Source organism: Melopsittacus undulatus, chromosome 15, assembly GCF_012275295.1.
Source record: "Melopsittacus undulatus isolate bMelUnd1 chromosome 15, bMelUnd1.mat.Z, whole genome shotgun sequence".
Lineage (NCBI taxonomy): Eukaryota > Metazoa > Chordata > Aves > Psittaciformes > Psittaculidae > Melopsittacus > Melopsittacus undulatus.
The window spans coordinates 1,026,147-1,041,195 of NC_047541.1; the positions used below are offsets into that span (position 1 = coordinate 1,026,147).

The 15,049-nt window shown below is 47.5% G+C and overlaps 1 protein-coding gene across 2 annotated transcripts in view; it reads left to right on the plus strand.

The window, feature by feature from the left end:
* The window catches only part of GRIK4 (glutamate ionotropic receptor kainate type subunit 4), a 172,748-nt gene extending 167,877 nt beyond the window's left edge, over positions 1 to 4,871 (plus strand). The window contains exons 18-20 of one of the 2 annotated variants that reach the window (XR_004550317.1): positions 312 to 440; positions 2,575 to 2,693; positions 3,216 to 3,345. Coding sequence is in view for 1 of the 2 variants with exons in the window: in XM_034069546.1 (XP_033925437.1) it covers positions 312 to 440; positions 2,575 to 2,693; positions 3,216 to 3,581 (614 nt within the window). In the remaining variant the exon portion in view is untranslated. Of the gene's footprint in view, positions 1 to 311; positions 441 to 2,574; positions 2,694 to 3,215 lie in introns of both variants that reach the window. The other variant, XM_034069546.1, reaches the window with a different exon arrangement.
* Positions 4,872 to 15,049: the final 10,178 nt, after the last annotated feature.

Below are 15,049 nucleotides of genomic sequence, written 5' to 3' on the forward strand. Positions count from 1 at the left end.
AGTGATCTGGAGGAGCAGAGGTGTGATACTGCAGGCCCTGCCCCTGAAGCCAAAGCTCTCCCTTACAATGGACCTCTTTAAATGGGTCTTGGTGAACAGGTGAAATTGCCATCTGAATGAGAGATGAACCAGTTGACAGTCCCAGCAGAGAAGCTGCAAGTTTCAAAGGCTTACATGGACTGAAGTCCCTTCCAAACCATCCACAGATGAGCTTCTCTCCCTGGGCACCCTGGCAGGGCATCATGATGGGGATGAGTGGGGAGGAAGGCAGGCTGAGACGGTGCCTTACCCCCTACCTCTTGGTGTTGCAGGCTCTGTGTTTCGTGATGAGTTTGACCTGGCCATTCTCCAGTTGCAAGAGAACAACCGGTTGGAAATCCTCAAGAGGAAGTGGTGGGAAGGAGGCAAGTGCCCCAAAGAGGAGGACCACAGAGCCAAAGGTAAGCCACATGCGTGCTGAAGGACAAAGCAGTCGAAGCATCCTTGCCAGCAGCACAAGGTTGGATGTCCATCTGCACATGAGTGCTGCCAGGTTTTCTGCCTGAGAAGTACTTTTTCCCCTTGTGCTGACCTGAGATTCCATCACAATTCAAGGAGAAAGCCAAACAGCTCTGCTGTGCCTCATGCTGTGTGTTTTTGCCTGGGGCAGAGATAGCGAGAACAACCAAATGACAAATATTGGAGGCATATGGAGGGGAAATTAGTTTCTAATGAATGTCTGGGAAAATGGATGGCTAAAGGGATCAGACCAAAATCCTGGGTTCCTTCAAGGGAGATGGATCTCCACCACAGGCCCGCTGGTTAATGGCTCCAAGTGAAAGCTCCTTTTAAACAGCCAGGGGAAGGAACGCAAAGGCTTCATTAGCACATCTGTAAACTGAGGAGCAAATTCTTTTGCAATGCTATGCAAATTTCCATCAAAGCTACCACATTAGGCTGATGTCCCAGCGTGAGAGCAGTTGCCAGCTTAATGCAGTTGCTGCATGTTTTAGTGTTGGCATTCACCCTTTCCACAGCAAGTGTTTGCTGGGAGGCCAGCAGGTCTCCCCCATTGAATGGGCAGTTTTCTGACCTCTAGTGCAGAGATGGAGAGCCAAGACGGGTCCATGGTAGCTCTTGTCTTTGCTTGACCTTGCAGCAGGTGCAGGTGTTCCAGCTCTGAAGTGGAATCGAGTCTGTGCTCTGTTTTGGGGTAGCTTTGAAAGGGGGTAGCTGGGAAGCAGGGTCCTGGTATTACCCAGTACACTTTGTGACCCTGGGCAGGCTTTCCTGCTGTTCTGTGTTATGGCTCACTTCCTCACTCTGGGAAATGAGGAAGGCTGTAGCCTGCTGCTAGGTGTATAGGGAAGAAGGAGATAGCTCTCAGTGAGCTTGTGAATGGGTGTCTGTGGTGGGTGTCATCTGGTTAGAATTATAGAAGGATGCAGAGAGAGATACTGGCCCTAAATTCAAATGGAATGCTGCTGGGTGGGGAGGATGGTCTTTATCTTGGGTCTAAACTCTGAATATGGGCTATGTTTTCTGCCCTGCCATTGCTGTCCTATTGGAAATAGCTCTGCAAAGGGCTGATTTACAGAGTCTCTAGATTGCTCCGGAGGCAGTGCCAGGGGAATGACAGAGGAGGAGGGAGAAATGTGGCCTCCTAAGTTTTAGAACAAAGCAGGTCAGCAATTTACAAGGATTTTGGTGAGATTCTATGTCTAAAAGCCATGCAGAGATGAAGTCAATAAGTCATTGATTCTTACACTTTGATTTAATGCTACAGAGGGGAGACGAAGACTTTCATAGATGTTTTTGTTGAGTAATGGCCTCATACAGTCACCTCGCTGCAAAGCACCACACGCTTTTTAGTGATCGGTTGAATCGGGCTCAGACCACTTGAGACTCAAACCCAATAAGCACAGAAGAGCTGTCTCTCTGAGGCTATGTCACCCCAGCCCCAGGGAAGGGACTGTTTCCTCCTTTTGGTCCAGAAAGTGCTGAGCAGAGAGCACCCAACCCCACAACCGGGTACCACTGGATGCCAGGGACCCCATTTGGCCACCATACAGTGTGAAACAGTGTTGGGTCCTAGTCTTGTTTGGAACCTCTTCTTGCTGCTGCAATAGAAGCAGCTGTAATCATTTTTCACCAGCACTTTGTAGTGCAATCAAAGGAGCTTTTCTTGATGCCAGCTTCCTTTAAAGCCCTTTCTTGTCTTCTTCATCTCTGCTCCTTTAGCACGGCTCATCTTCCTTTGCGAAGTTCAAAGTAACCAGAGCTGGGTGAATAATTGTGTGCGATTGATCTTTCATTTTTCCTCTTGTTTTTGGTTTGTCCACAAATTGCTTTGTACTTCCCACCAATGTACTTGCTGTTTATCTGCAAAATCATCATTTCTGAGAATGCATCTTCGATCCTGCAGTTATTGCAAGTCACTCAGGTTGCCATCTGAGTCATGCGGTTAGCTATTAATAGGACAGTGCTGGCTATGTGGTTTTGATCCCTGGCTGGGGATATGCAATGCCAGCAAAGATGCTTGCGATTTATGTTGTGCCTGCCTCTCACAGCATTGTCCCTTCTGCTTTATTTTAGGCCTGGGAATGGAGAACATCGGTGGAATCTTTGTGGTGCTCATCTGTGGCTTAATCGTAGCAATTTTTATGGCAATGCTGGAATTTTTGTGGAGCCTTCGTCACTCTGAACAATCAGAGGTAGGGCCTGAAGGTGTCCTGATGGGGTAGTGTACGCTTACTGTTACCTGAGGGTGCTCAGCAGTGCAATGCTCTGGAGCTAGTAAGGCTGAGATAACCATTCCTAGTTTAATGAGACTTCAAACACAGGGTAAGGCTAGGTCTGTTGGCCAGGGTCTAAAATGCATTAATTCTACTAAGATGGAGGCTATGGGATGCTCCAAGGGCTTTTGAAGGGAACAAGGATGCGTACAATGTCCAAGCACCTTTCCTAAAGAAGGGATCACTTGACAATTTCTACCTTGCAGTAAGTCTGGATCTCATGTTGATTTGGGAAGCCAGAACACAGGAGGGTCTCTGACAAGAGGTGGAACCTATTGGGTTAAACCAAGCATAAATGCCTGAGCACTGATATTGAAAGCTCAGTGGTCAGATTAACACCCGAGACCGTACCACTTTGGCACCCGAATCCAGAGCAGACGCAGCACTGCTGGGGCTTACAGCTTACTTATGTGAACAGCATGTCTCGGGTCTGCCTTCCAGGTGTCGGTGTGCCAAGAAATGGTGACGGAGCTGCGCAACATCATCCTCTGCAAGGACAGTTTCCACCCTCGTCGGAGGCGAGGGGCAGTGATACGGACTCGCCCCGTCCTCCCGGAGGAGCGCCGAGCCCGCAGCACAACCACGCTCAGCAATGGGAAGCTGTGCAGTGGGGGAGAGCCAGACCCCCTGGCACAAAGACTGGCTCAAGAAGCAGCCCTGGTCGCCCGAGGCTGCACACACATCCGCGTGTGCCCCGAGTGCCGCAGGTTTCAGGGTCTCCGGGCTCGGCCGTCTGCGGGCTCACCCGCACAGAGCGAGGAGAGCTTGGAGTGGGAGAAGACCACCAACAGCAGCGAGCCTGAGTAACGCTGGGGCAAGGGGGTGTTGGGGTGGGACGAGAGGGTCCTGTTCCATTTTACAGAACACGGACTTGTACAATGTCAACTCGTTTTTAAACTCAAAGCAGTTACCCAGCTTCTCCAGAGCAAGGTGGACCTTTGGGCTGATGCACAAGCCTGTCCAGAGGGTCAGCTTTGGTTTAGGTGTCCAAGAGGATGCGTGTACCGCTGATGGGCTGATGCAGCAGGAGCCAAGTCCTCTGCCTGGCCTGTCCCCAGCAGTTGTCTCCGTGCCACCGTGCGGCTCCGAGGTGGGAAGGATGGATGTGGTGGGTAACTGGTGTAGCAGATGTTGCCCATACAGGGGCAAGAATGGTTCTTGAAGCTTCTCCACCCCAGGAAAAAGGATGCTGGCGCTGTCTCCCCATCACATAGACTTACCAGGGGATGTTCTCAAAGGGCAGGGAGGGGGGTGTCTTTTTATTTGATGTGGATAAGGGATGGGAAGGGAGGAGTCATTCTTTTGTTTTGGTTTATTTTGGGTACGTCAGGACCTAGTCTGCAAGGCACCAGGTTTCAGGTGCTGAAATCTTCCTTTTTGGAGTATGTGGGATGGACTGAGAGAGGAAGGGAAGGATGGGATGGGACAAGCCCCCCACGAGAAGCAGTTTTTACAGAGAGTCCATCTGAGGAGTTGTTTAAAATACATAAATATATATATAAATATATATATACATAGATATATATATATATTAAGATGCCAAAAACCAACCAACCAACACAGTGAACTTAAAAGAGGCCTTGAAACGCCTGGAATTTCAGGGGTTCTGTGTCTTTTGTTTAGTTCTGGGGTTATCTTTTGCTCTTTCCTTCCTGCTTTTGGGATCAGATGGGGGAGCCTTTGAGGAAGGTGAGGTGGGACCTTCCTGCCATAAGGGAGGTGATATTTGCTACCCACTGTCGCTCCCCAAAGCATCCACAGCCCCAAACAAGCGACCGAGCTTCCCTTGTCCGTGACCCACGGAGCACCCTCAGGCTTGAGGGTGACTTGCAGCCCATGTCTAGCAGCAGCAATGCCTCACAGCATTCGAGATAACCATTAGCCTGGGATGTGATGTAAGGAAAAGTATTTACTTCCCTAGCAACAGCAGCAGCTCACCCTCTGCTTGGTACAGACGTGGGTTTTACATTGACAAATTTAATTTTCTGATTGAAAAACAAACTCTATGCAATTTCTGATTGTAGAAGGAAAGAGACGACAGTGGAGAGAGGCAGGGGAGATAGAGCCGTGAGTGAAGGTACATCCTGTTCTTGAATTGTTTTCTTTTCTTTTTGTCTTGAATGTACTGAAATAAAAGATGTCCTTGTATAATCATGCCTTTTTTTCTCTTTCCTTCCCTGTCCACACTCACAAAAGTCATGAGGCAGTTTGAGGCCCATCTGCTCAGGAGGAAACCCAGCTGAAAGGGAAGAAGTGCTTTGCCTATTGCAGGTCTCTGCTGCTGAGTGTGTCCACATCAGTGGTGTTGCCGTTATCTGTAGCTGAATGGAAACAGGAGAATGAAAAGAAAAGGCAAAAAGAGAGAAAGCTCAAGATATGTGGTGGTAAAAGGTGAAAGAAGCACAACTAACAGCAGTGCAGTCTGTTCAGGGAGCCCAGGTTTCCATGTGATGTGGACCACATCAGTTACAGCCTTCCCAGACCTGCTGGTCGGAGCCCAGTTGACCAGGGCCTGAGGCTTAGGTACAGCAAGTCAAATCCATCATGTTATCACTGGCAGGAGCCTGACTCCAGCAGGTGTTTCTGAAGAGGATGTGCAGGGAACAGGATGCCATGGTGATGGGCACATTAGAGTTGTTCTGTTGTTTCCAGCAGCATGTGAAAAGAGGTGTCTGCCACACAGCGACAGTAAAATGTGCATGCTCAAGGAGTGCTCGTGTAACCAGGAGGAGAGGATTTAGAGCTTATTATGCAGGATGTCATGAGAGAAGTGCATAAAGGTCCTTTCTTGCCTTAGTGCCTGTAAATCTGCAGTGAAGGTGCAAGCATGAGATGAGGTAAGGCTTTGCCAGAGCCCGAGATTCCAATGCCATGGGATGAGAGGGGCAGATCTTCAGCTGAGGTAAGTCAGCAAACCCTCCATCCCTGCCCTCTGCAAGGAGCCGCACTTGGGCTCTCAGAGTACTGACAGCAGCAGCAGAGACATCACAGCGTGCCTGTGTTGTCTTTAAGTGCCAACATGTTTTTACGAGCAGCAGAATATCTTCATCAAAAAGAAGCTTCTCTTTAAAATGCATTTACAGATTAGCAGAAGAAAAGGCTCCATGAATCATTTATCAGACCTGATGTTTTCTCACCCCTTCACTGCAGTGAATAAAGCAGGATCTTGACAGAGCCAGACGTTATTCCTCTGCTCCTCCAAAGATCTTGCAGTCATTGCTCAGACAGTTTATGTCATTATGAGAGACCACCTGATTTCTCACTGTCTTTTCCTTTTAGCTCTCCTGTTCATTTGTGCCACCCATAATGTATTTTATATCTGGCTCTGTATTTTAAGGAGATGCTTTTCATGCCCCTCTTGCCCTCTTGTGTCTAATGTTCAGAATGTTTGCACTCAGAACAGAAATGGATCTTGGAACAGGAGTGGATAGATGGAAGCTGCTGACATTTGGGTGCCTTTTCTAGTGTCTCTGTAGGTCCTGTATTTCCTGCTCTCTGGTAGGTGCCTGCAGGTTTTAGGCAGGAGGGACCCAGAGCAGGCAGCATTAGGCATATGCCTGGGTTTGTGCTCACATACATTTGTGTGCCCAGGTGGGTTCACATCTCACATGTTCTCTCCCTCTTCAGTTTTTGCTCTCATCTTTGAAACTATTGTGGGAGCTCTTTTGCTCAGCCGGTCCCAATGCTAATGCAGTTCAGGATCTGGAGTGGTTCACTGTCCAAAAGGCACTTTCCCAGTATTGTCATCTCCTGATAAAACTCGAGTAATTCTAGTAAGATATCTCTGCAAATTCCACCGGGAGCCAGAGATTAGATCAATTAAAATGCAATACTTTGCTTTATCCCCTGTAACCATTTTGTTTGATCCTCTTGCTTCCCCCTCTCTTCGGGGGCTGAGGCCTCACGTTTGTCCCTGCAGTCACAACCAATTCGGGGTCGACAGCACTTTGGCAGGTTCCAAACTAAAAGGCCTGAGATCTCTCCTTGTGCACTACAACCCGTGTTTGTGGTGGTGTTCCAGGCAGTTCCATTTGCAGCTAATGCTAAAACCCTGTTTTCTCCCTGGAGGTCTCATGGGTGAAGGTATTGACAAGTTTTGGGTTGTTTACTGGGGGCACTCAATGCACTGAGTGGCATACACGAAACAGGAAAGGGTTGCTCTGTGAACCATGAGAGCCCACAGGACTTGGTGGAGAAAGGTGGTGAGCTATCAAATAGGTTTAACGCTTTGTATAAAATAGGTTTAACCCTTTGTATAGAATAGGTTTAACCCTTTGGACCTTAGTGGTCCTGAGACAGGAATCTTTTTAACCATTTCAGATCCACAGATGCCTTCCCTGCCATGTCCACTTCTCTCCTTGAGCCCTAAGTGCCTCACCAGGTAAGTGACCCAAAAGGTGGAGGCAAAGGGAATCGCTATTGTTTTGCTTTGCTTTTCTTGCACTAATCCTGAGTTACAGAAAGGGTTTGGAAGGGGGGTGTATCCCAGCAGACATGTAAGCTGGTGGAGATACCTTCAACACTGATAACTGCAGCCATGGGCGCAGGGTAACTGGGCTAGACACAGGAATGTGGTTAACTGGTTTTGATGGGTGACAACTCTGAATGATAAAGACATCCACTGGGAAAAGGATAGGACCTGTAGGCAAGGTCTGCTTGGTGGAGGCTGGGTGGTCACTGGTTTCTGAGCTTATCAAAGATTAAAGAAGCAAAGGTGGACTGCTCATCATTTAGGTTTGGGGTGAAGCTGTCACAATTTGGCTATGAAAAGTGATCAATGAGTTTCATTTAGCTCTGAGATAAAGTACTTGCAAGATACATGTTTCTTCTACATCACTTGTGTAGCCAATGAAGGTGATGAAATCTCCTGTAGTGGCTTTGACTATATGGCTCTGACTAGAGCCTGCCAGCGAGGCACCTCTCCAAAGCAAACGAAAGAGCCCAATGGCTTAGAGGCATAAGTGGAGTCAGAATCAGGCCTGCAAAAGGAACTGCAAAGTGCCATCAGAAATGGTGGAAAGTCATTCTTGACATTTGCAAGGGTGCTGAGCTGTGTTCCTCCTTGCTCAATAGCTAACTGTGAGGGTATACATACATGCATACATGTATATATATATATATATATGCCTAAAAATGAGGAGCTGCAGCTTGAATGGAGTTAGACCAACAGCTCAGCATCCTGAAATGCCTGCTGAACAGAGGATAAAGCACCCACAGTTCCAGAAACCCCATTAAGAGTCTGATGGCCACTAACTGATTGAAAATACAGAGCTGAACTCTTCTGGGTACAAAGTAGCACTGATGAATTCAGTATAAATAGGCTCCTCTGGAAGTTGATACCACACTGGGAAAATAGCTTTGTATCAGCTGGATCGGACAATGGGCAGGTTTATGCATCCTTCAGGGAGGGGGTTTTCCCCTCCAAGGGGGAATCTTCTGTGCTCCAGCTGAGTTAATAGGCTGATTTGTGGCAGGACTGCAACATTTCATCCCAGAAAGCATCCCAGCCAGCAGATGAGGATCGTCTGCATTGCCACCAATGCGCAGATGCCTTGGGGGGGGTGGTGTGCTGCAGTCCATCACCAGCACAAAGGGCCACACAACAGCAGCTCTGCTGAGGCCAGATCAGTAAGAAAATGAAGGGAGCTGGCTTAATTAACAAAGGCTTTCTCCTCTGCTGTTTAGCTCTGCAGTTATCAGTGTGGCTGGCAGTTTGCAGAGACTGAAATGACAGTAGTTGGCTGTAAAGGAGGTAACTGTCAGATTAGCCAGTACATAGCTTCTGCCTAGGGTTTCTATGTCATACCTATCTTGAAGCATCTCCATGTATCAAAGGGGCTAGTTGGCCATTTGCCTTTATAAAGTACCCTTCTCAGTGTGATAAACGAGGGTCTATTACAGCAGAAAGACCTAACATTTCTTGTTTCTTGACTTAGGCCGTTTTGGAACAGTATTTTTTGTGCTTTAGTCAATTCGGAGAGAGTAATCTGTGTTGATTGTGGTGCTTGTGGTTTTGGTGTCTCAGGGATTGACCTTAGGGTACAAGGGAAAGAAAATGTCTGTTGGAGTGTAAATGTAGTGAGAAGGGCTGCTCCAGGCAGACAAAGGTTCTTCTCATGGCTGGTTAGGAATCCCATGGAATCACATCCCTATCTCCAGTAAGGAGCTGTGCTGGGCTATGCCTGCTCTGGAGCTGGTCCAAAGGCACTGCTAGAAATCCTAATTGTGCAGCATGGAGAAGAGAGAGGACTTACTGCTCTTTGTTTGGGACAAAGTGTTAACTGAGGTAAAGGGGAATTTCACTAACATTGGCAAGGAGAAGGCAATTTAGAGCAGTATGGGTGAGACCCATGCTTTTTGAAACCTGTTCTCTTTGGTCTTTTCCTCTGTTTCTGCCTTCCAAACACCTTTCTCTATTCATCCCCCAAGTACTCCTCTTCATGCTGCTTGTGCTCACAAAAAAGGCCTTGGTTTGCCTTTTGCCTGAACTCCCAGGAAATGCTCATGAATATCATCTTCTGGCTTTTCAGGCTTAGCTCATGCTGAGCTCAGATTTAAAGCCATTTATTTTGAAGCCAACAGTGAATGCAGCTGAGGAGGAACAACTAGGGGAGCAAAAGAAAAAAGACCTCTTATTCCCAGGTGAGCACTAAGACGTCTGAGCTGCCTCCCTAAAACTGATTGTTCTTCCAGAGTCTATAGTAAATACCCCTGCGTGTTAGCTGTAGAGAACGCTCTGATTATTGCTTGCTGAACTAAACTGGGACAGGGAGGTGAGCACACAGCCTCTGGTTTTATTCCCAAGCCATTGATCTGCTGCGATATCTTTACCCTTAGACAGCTGGAATGGAGGTCACAATGTGGTAGGGAGCCAGATGTTAGGAGGATACCTCTCTGAGGTCCTGTGGGCCAGATTGCTCTCTTCTGCGAGGAAGGTTGGTTTGCTGGCTGTTTCAGATAGCCCCAGCACATGTGCCTGGGTTAAATGGATGGGTATTCCCTTTTGAAGCTAGACTTCAAATGTAAAACCAGAGGTTTGTAAGGTGAGTGTCTTTGTGGAGGAAGTCTGCTGGTTTAGCAGACACAATTAGTGACGCTGACCAAGCTGTTTCATTATAGCTCCCCAATGTGCACATTACGTTTCAAGTGAGCATCATTATTCTGGAATGAAGCCCGTTTCAGTTTACTTTTGGACCAATTCATGTCCACAAACAGCTGTCAGAAAGCAGCAGCAAGGATGGCAAAACTGGATGGCAAAAATGCCACCAAGCCATAGCAAGCACAATGGGAGATGGTCCCATAGAGGATACTATGCTCTGGCTGGGCCAGACTGCTCACAGTTACTTCTGTCTGTGGTGGCAGTTGCATCCCAGCAGCAAGAACAGCAGTAGAGTTATCGCTCTACCAGCTTGCTGATCCACGTCAGGCTTTGGGCTTAGCCTGCATCCCTTTGCTGCTTGCTCTCTCTTGACAGTGAGATAGGGATGAAGACATGCCAAGTGGAGGAAGGATGGTGCAGGGTTTGAGGTGCTGCCTGCAGTGGGAGGCCACAGCTGCCTGTTATTGCTGCACCGGCAGCGCTTAGGAATGTCACTTTACCACCTTGAGCATTGTAAAATGGGGATGACCTGAGTGCTTCCCAGCCTCACCATGTTTACTAAATACCCTGTCAGAGAACAGAAGTGGAGGATTCTTTGGATTAATGGGTAGGACTCAAGGGGGTCTGGCAAAGTTTAATCTGTTCCTGTTTGCAAAGGGCTCTGAGAGCTCTGGATGAAAACAGGTGGAGATTTGCCAAGTGTTTGCTAACATTAATAGTTAATTATTATGAATGCTGGCAGCCTGCATACTTGGGCATCATCATTCTCTGAGTGAGATCCAGACCTGTAATGGAGCTGTTGCACACACAGGATGGGAAGAGATATTTCTCACTCTGTTTTGTCCTGTTCTCCTAGCCAAAGTCCCATTCCAAAGTCAGACAGCAGTGGCTCTTCTGTCTGATCATAGCAACTAGTTATGAATCCAGAGCATTTGGCAGAGGAAGATGTAGCCATTCTCATGTCTGGATTCATTTCTGTCTGCTGGTGTCCTTTTTGTCTGACAGAATGGAAACCATGGTCCAAAATGGGATGTGCCCTGAATGGTGCAGCAGATGGGACAGAGCCAGAGTCAACTGGAGAAGGGCAATGGGCATAACCAAGGTCCAGGTTTGTCCTTCTTGCTGCTCAGGCTGCGTCAGGGAGTAGCTTGCCATGGTGCTGCACTTCCCAATGTGGGAGATGGGAGAGAATCCACGTCATGATGGAGAGGATGAGACAGCAGCCAGCTGAGCCTACCCTGAGTGTGTGAGATTTGATTTGCAGCCATAATGCGATGGCCAGTGCCATTGCAGCGGTACCTGAGAAAGCTGCCTTTATCTAATAGTAGTCATCCAGAAAATGAAATCAAATGACTAAAAGGCTCAAGGTCCATTTGGTCCTATGAACATGCCTAGCGATTGCCAAATTATGAAAATCCAACAGATCTTCAGGCTGCACCAATGTAATGATTTACTTTCTATTTCTGCATTAGAACATGCAGCCTGAAGTTCCTATCTTTTGGCTACTGCTAATAACTTAGAGTTATGGCCATGGAGTAACGTTTGCTCTAAAAGGTAACTTCAAGGTGCATTAGTCTCAGATAATTGACAGACACTGAAGAAATGATTTGGGAAGCGCTTATGTGGAACCAAAGATCTTGGTGAATAGTTACCTTAAATTAATGGTGTGGTGAGAAGCTGCTTGGAGTTGATCGGCTGGCGCTGGTGCAAAATGAATGTCAGGCTTTAAAGTTATTAGCAAAGCATCAATGAGACAGCACTGCCATAGATTTATGCACCTTCATTGTGTCTTAAGGGGCCCAAATCCGCAATGTGCTCTGAGTCCACAGGGCTTCAATGGGAGCAGAGAGTGCTCAGTATCTCTCAGGATTGGGCTCTTTAGCGCGCTGGAGTTTAGGTTAGGCCAGCATGGCTAACAGGATTCACACCTTTAACTCCCTTCTTAATCCCCAGCTGGAATGAAAGGTCTTCGCTCGACACTTAGTAAATCTCCAATTTTATTTCTCATTATTAAATCATGAAATTGGCCATAAATGTTTAAATTAAGTGAAAGGAAGAGAGATTTGTGAGAAAATTGAAGTCTCTTTGAGGAATGGAAGAATAATCTCCAAGGATGAAGAAAGTTGCAGTTGCCAAACCCAGAAGCGAAAGGATCAAAAAGCTACAGAAAAGAAGTAGAAAATTGCGTGTGTTTCAAGTCCTCTCCCTCCTCCTCCCCCTAAAACCTCTGGTGATTTAAATATAGGGAAAATTATACTGATAAGCAGCAGATGCTCCTTCCTCTGCCATTATCTCCATGTACAACCCAGAGAAATTCTGTGATCTCAGTGGGTTTGTGTCCCTATGTGTGATGTGATGCTGCTTCCCTGGGCGCAGCAAGACCTATTGAACGCTATTAGTGTGGGTAAGGAAGTAATTGGGTTTAGGTGCCTCATTCCAACTGGAATTATGCCTGTTTATTTTCCCTCATTAAGGTAGTGAGAAACCAACTGATTTTGCATGGCCTGTGTTTGATTCTCCGTCTCAGGTAATTTTTCAAGGGTGCATGCATATTGTGCCTGAAAGAACTGTTCCAGATCAGATGGGAATGAAATTAGGGGAGTCTGTGGCTTGTGTTCTGGATGTTAACAGTGATTCCCTTCTGGCTACTGTGTGTACGAACCCATGAAGCTGCTTGGACCCTGGTAAGTGCTCCCCTTAGGGTGGGTGATGTGGTACATTACAAGTGTGAGTAATGAGGGAAGGATTGTGGTGGGACTTTGTCAGATATTGAGGATGTTTTTTCTTGCTGAAATTGATCAGATCTGGCTCTAAAAGCCTGAAAAGAATGGATTTGGATTTGGGGTGCTCTGTCATGCACCATGGGGTGAATGCTTCTTAAGTGGCACTGCTTCCGTGTGCATGAATTAACTCCAGCACTGCTGAACAACACCTTTGGCATCTCCTGCATGGCCAGACAGGGAGGAAGCAAGTAAAGAGGTAACTGGTTCCCGTGGCCTCTTGAATCCTGGGGGAGGTGATGGTGGGAAAGAGTGGAGTCTGCCAGGAAAGGGTCACCCACGATGGCCAATGGTAGAAAAAGCTTCAGCAAGTGGATACCTGTCTGCTGGGGGGGTGTAGTTTGAGACCCATCAAACTTAGTTCACTTGGACAATGAGACAGCCAACAGATGATAAGCACATTCAATCAGCCCTAGCTTGGGCTGAATTCAAACTGGCCTCTAGAGGTGAAAGACTATATTGTGTTAACAATTCCTGGCTTGTCCAGTCCCTGCTGGAATGGTCTTTAATGCAGGCCAGGGGATACACCGGTCACTTTCTCACACTTGCAGCACTGACCCAGCGGAGGTTAACACGGACATCTCTTCTATCCAGCTGATCTGTAACTATAGAAAGCAGCAATTGAAATGTATTTCAAACCAAAACGTAGCCTGCTGGTGCCAGTTACCAGCTAAAGTATGCTCTGTCTGCCTTCTAGCAACTGAATAGCACACGTAGGCTGTGCAAAAAACATGAGGATTGTTAGCAAAAGAGTGTAGCCTCTGAATGTGATGGAGTTCTTTATCTCACTGAAACAGATACGAGAAGTAGTGGGGGAAGGAAAACCAAATGGAGACAAAGCTCTCTCCGGAATGTATTAAAAGAATCAAATAAGCCATTCAGAGCATGGAGGTAGATGGGTTTTTATGGAGCATTAGCAAGGCAGTGTTCATCTGTGCTGGCCCGCATAGGAACCAAATAAAACCAATGTTGTGTCAACAGGGTAATAAGAAAGAACACCAAAGTGTTTTTCTCTCTGCTTAAGGGAAGTCAGGCCTGTGAAAGCCATGCATATATTTCAGCACTTGACAGCTTGGGCTGCCAGTGCTCTGCTGCAAGGAGTCTGGGGATGATATGATGCCAAACAGCAGAATTACAAGGAGATAGTCAATGTGATTTGGTCTGTGCCATCTGAAAACCCTGACCCCTTTCACATAGTGGCAATGGTGGAATTTGCCCTGGGATGAACAGCAGCAATGTGAATCTTTCATAATCCTGCATCAGGCGATGTTGGGAATTCAGGCTTTTCCCACCAGTGTCTTGAGGACAATATACTGTGTGTGAACCAAGTCCCAGCACCAAGGAGAAACAGGGAATAGGAGACAGAGTTGCTGAATTTTAGGGGTGGTAATGCTTGGGGCATTTTTAAGCCTAATGCAGCTTTTAACTTTGCAGTTGGGACTAATGTGCTGATGTATACAGTGCTGATGGCTCCAGCCCTGGCAGTGGTCTGCCTGAGGCTCGCTTTGCTTCATGGGATGGAGGGTTTTTTGCTGCTTTAGCTGTGGGGTTCCCAGAAGAATTGCCTCCTTGACCTAGCATGAGCTATCTGTCTCCTGGCTGTAAATCTGTGCTCCTGAGTCAGTGCAAAGGGAGGCAGGATGGCAGAACAGGAGTTAAAGCAGTCTCTCACATACACACCATGGAGCTGGTGAAGAACACTGTTCTGGGTAGCACCCACAATGCTGCCATTGTATTCTGTTGCCTGGATGGGTTGTGCATAAATCAGGGTGTGTAAGTAACAGAATGAGGTTGTCCCGATGATGTTACAGGCTGAGGAGAGTGTGTAGATGTGCTGCAGCTATTCATCCATGACTAATGCAGCTCTCCTCCAAACTGCAGGAAGGAGAGGCCATGTTTTGGGCAGTTTTGATGCTTCTAATGTAAGGATGGGGATGGTGAACCTGGCAGGCTTGTTGCTAGGCAGATTTGTCCTTATTCCCTGCATGATTTATCCTCCTGAGTTCGTGGTATCCTCTCTCCTCCTAAGGTCGTGACCAGCCACTGCAGGAAAGGTGCCACCACAGAGGGAATAGGGCAGATAAATAACGAGCTCTGCCTTAAGAAGGGTGCTCACAGGCTGACATCACATTGGGAACGAGCATCATTTACCCATGTGCATCCTTTGGGTACCAGTGTGCAGCCGTGCGAGTGGTTATGGGGCACTGGGTGTGCTGGGAGCCATAGGGAGTGCGGGCATCTTATCGTCACCCTCCTGCATCCCTGCCTGACGTCACGATGCGGTTAGGTGACGTCAGATGTTGCTGCCTCTCGAGGGGTGGGATGTGTCTCTGTCTCCATAGCAACCGGGACGCCTCCGCCGCTCGGCCCCGTCTCCATGTGACCGCGCTCCATCA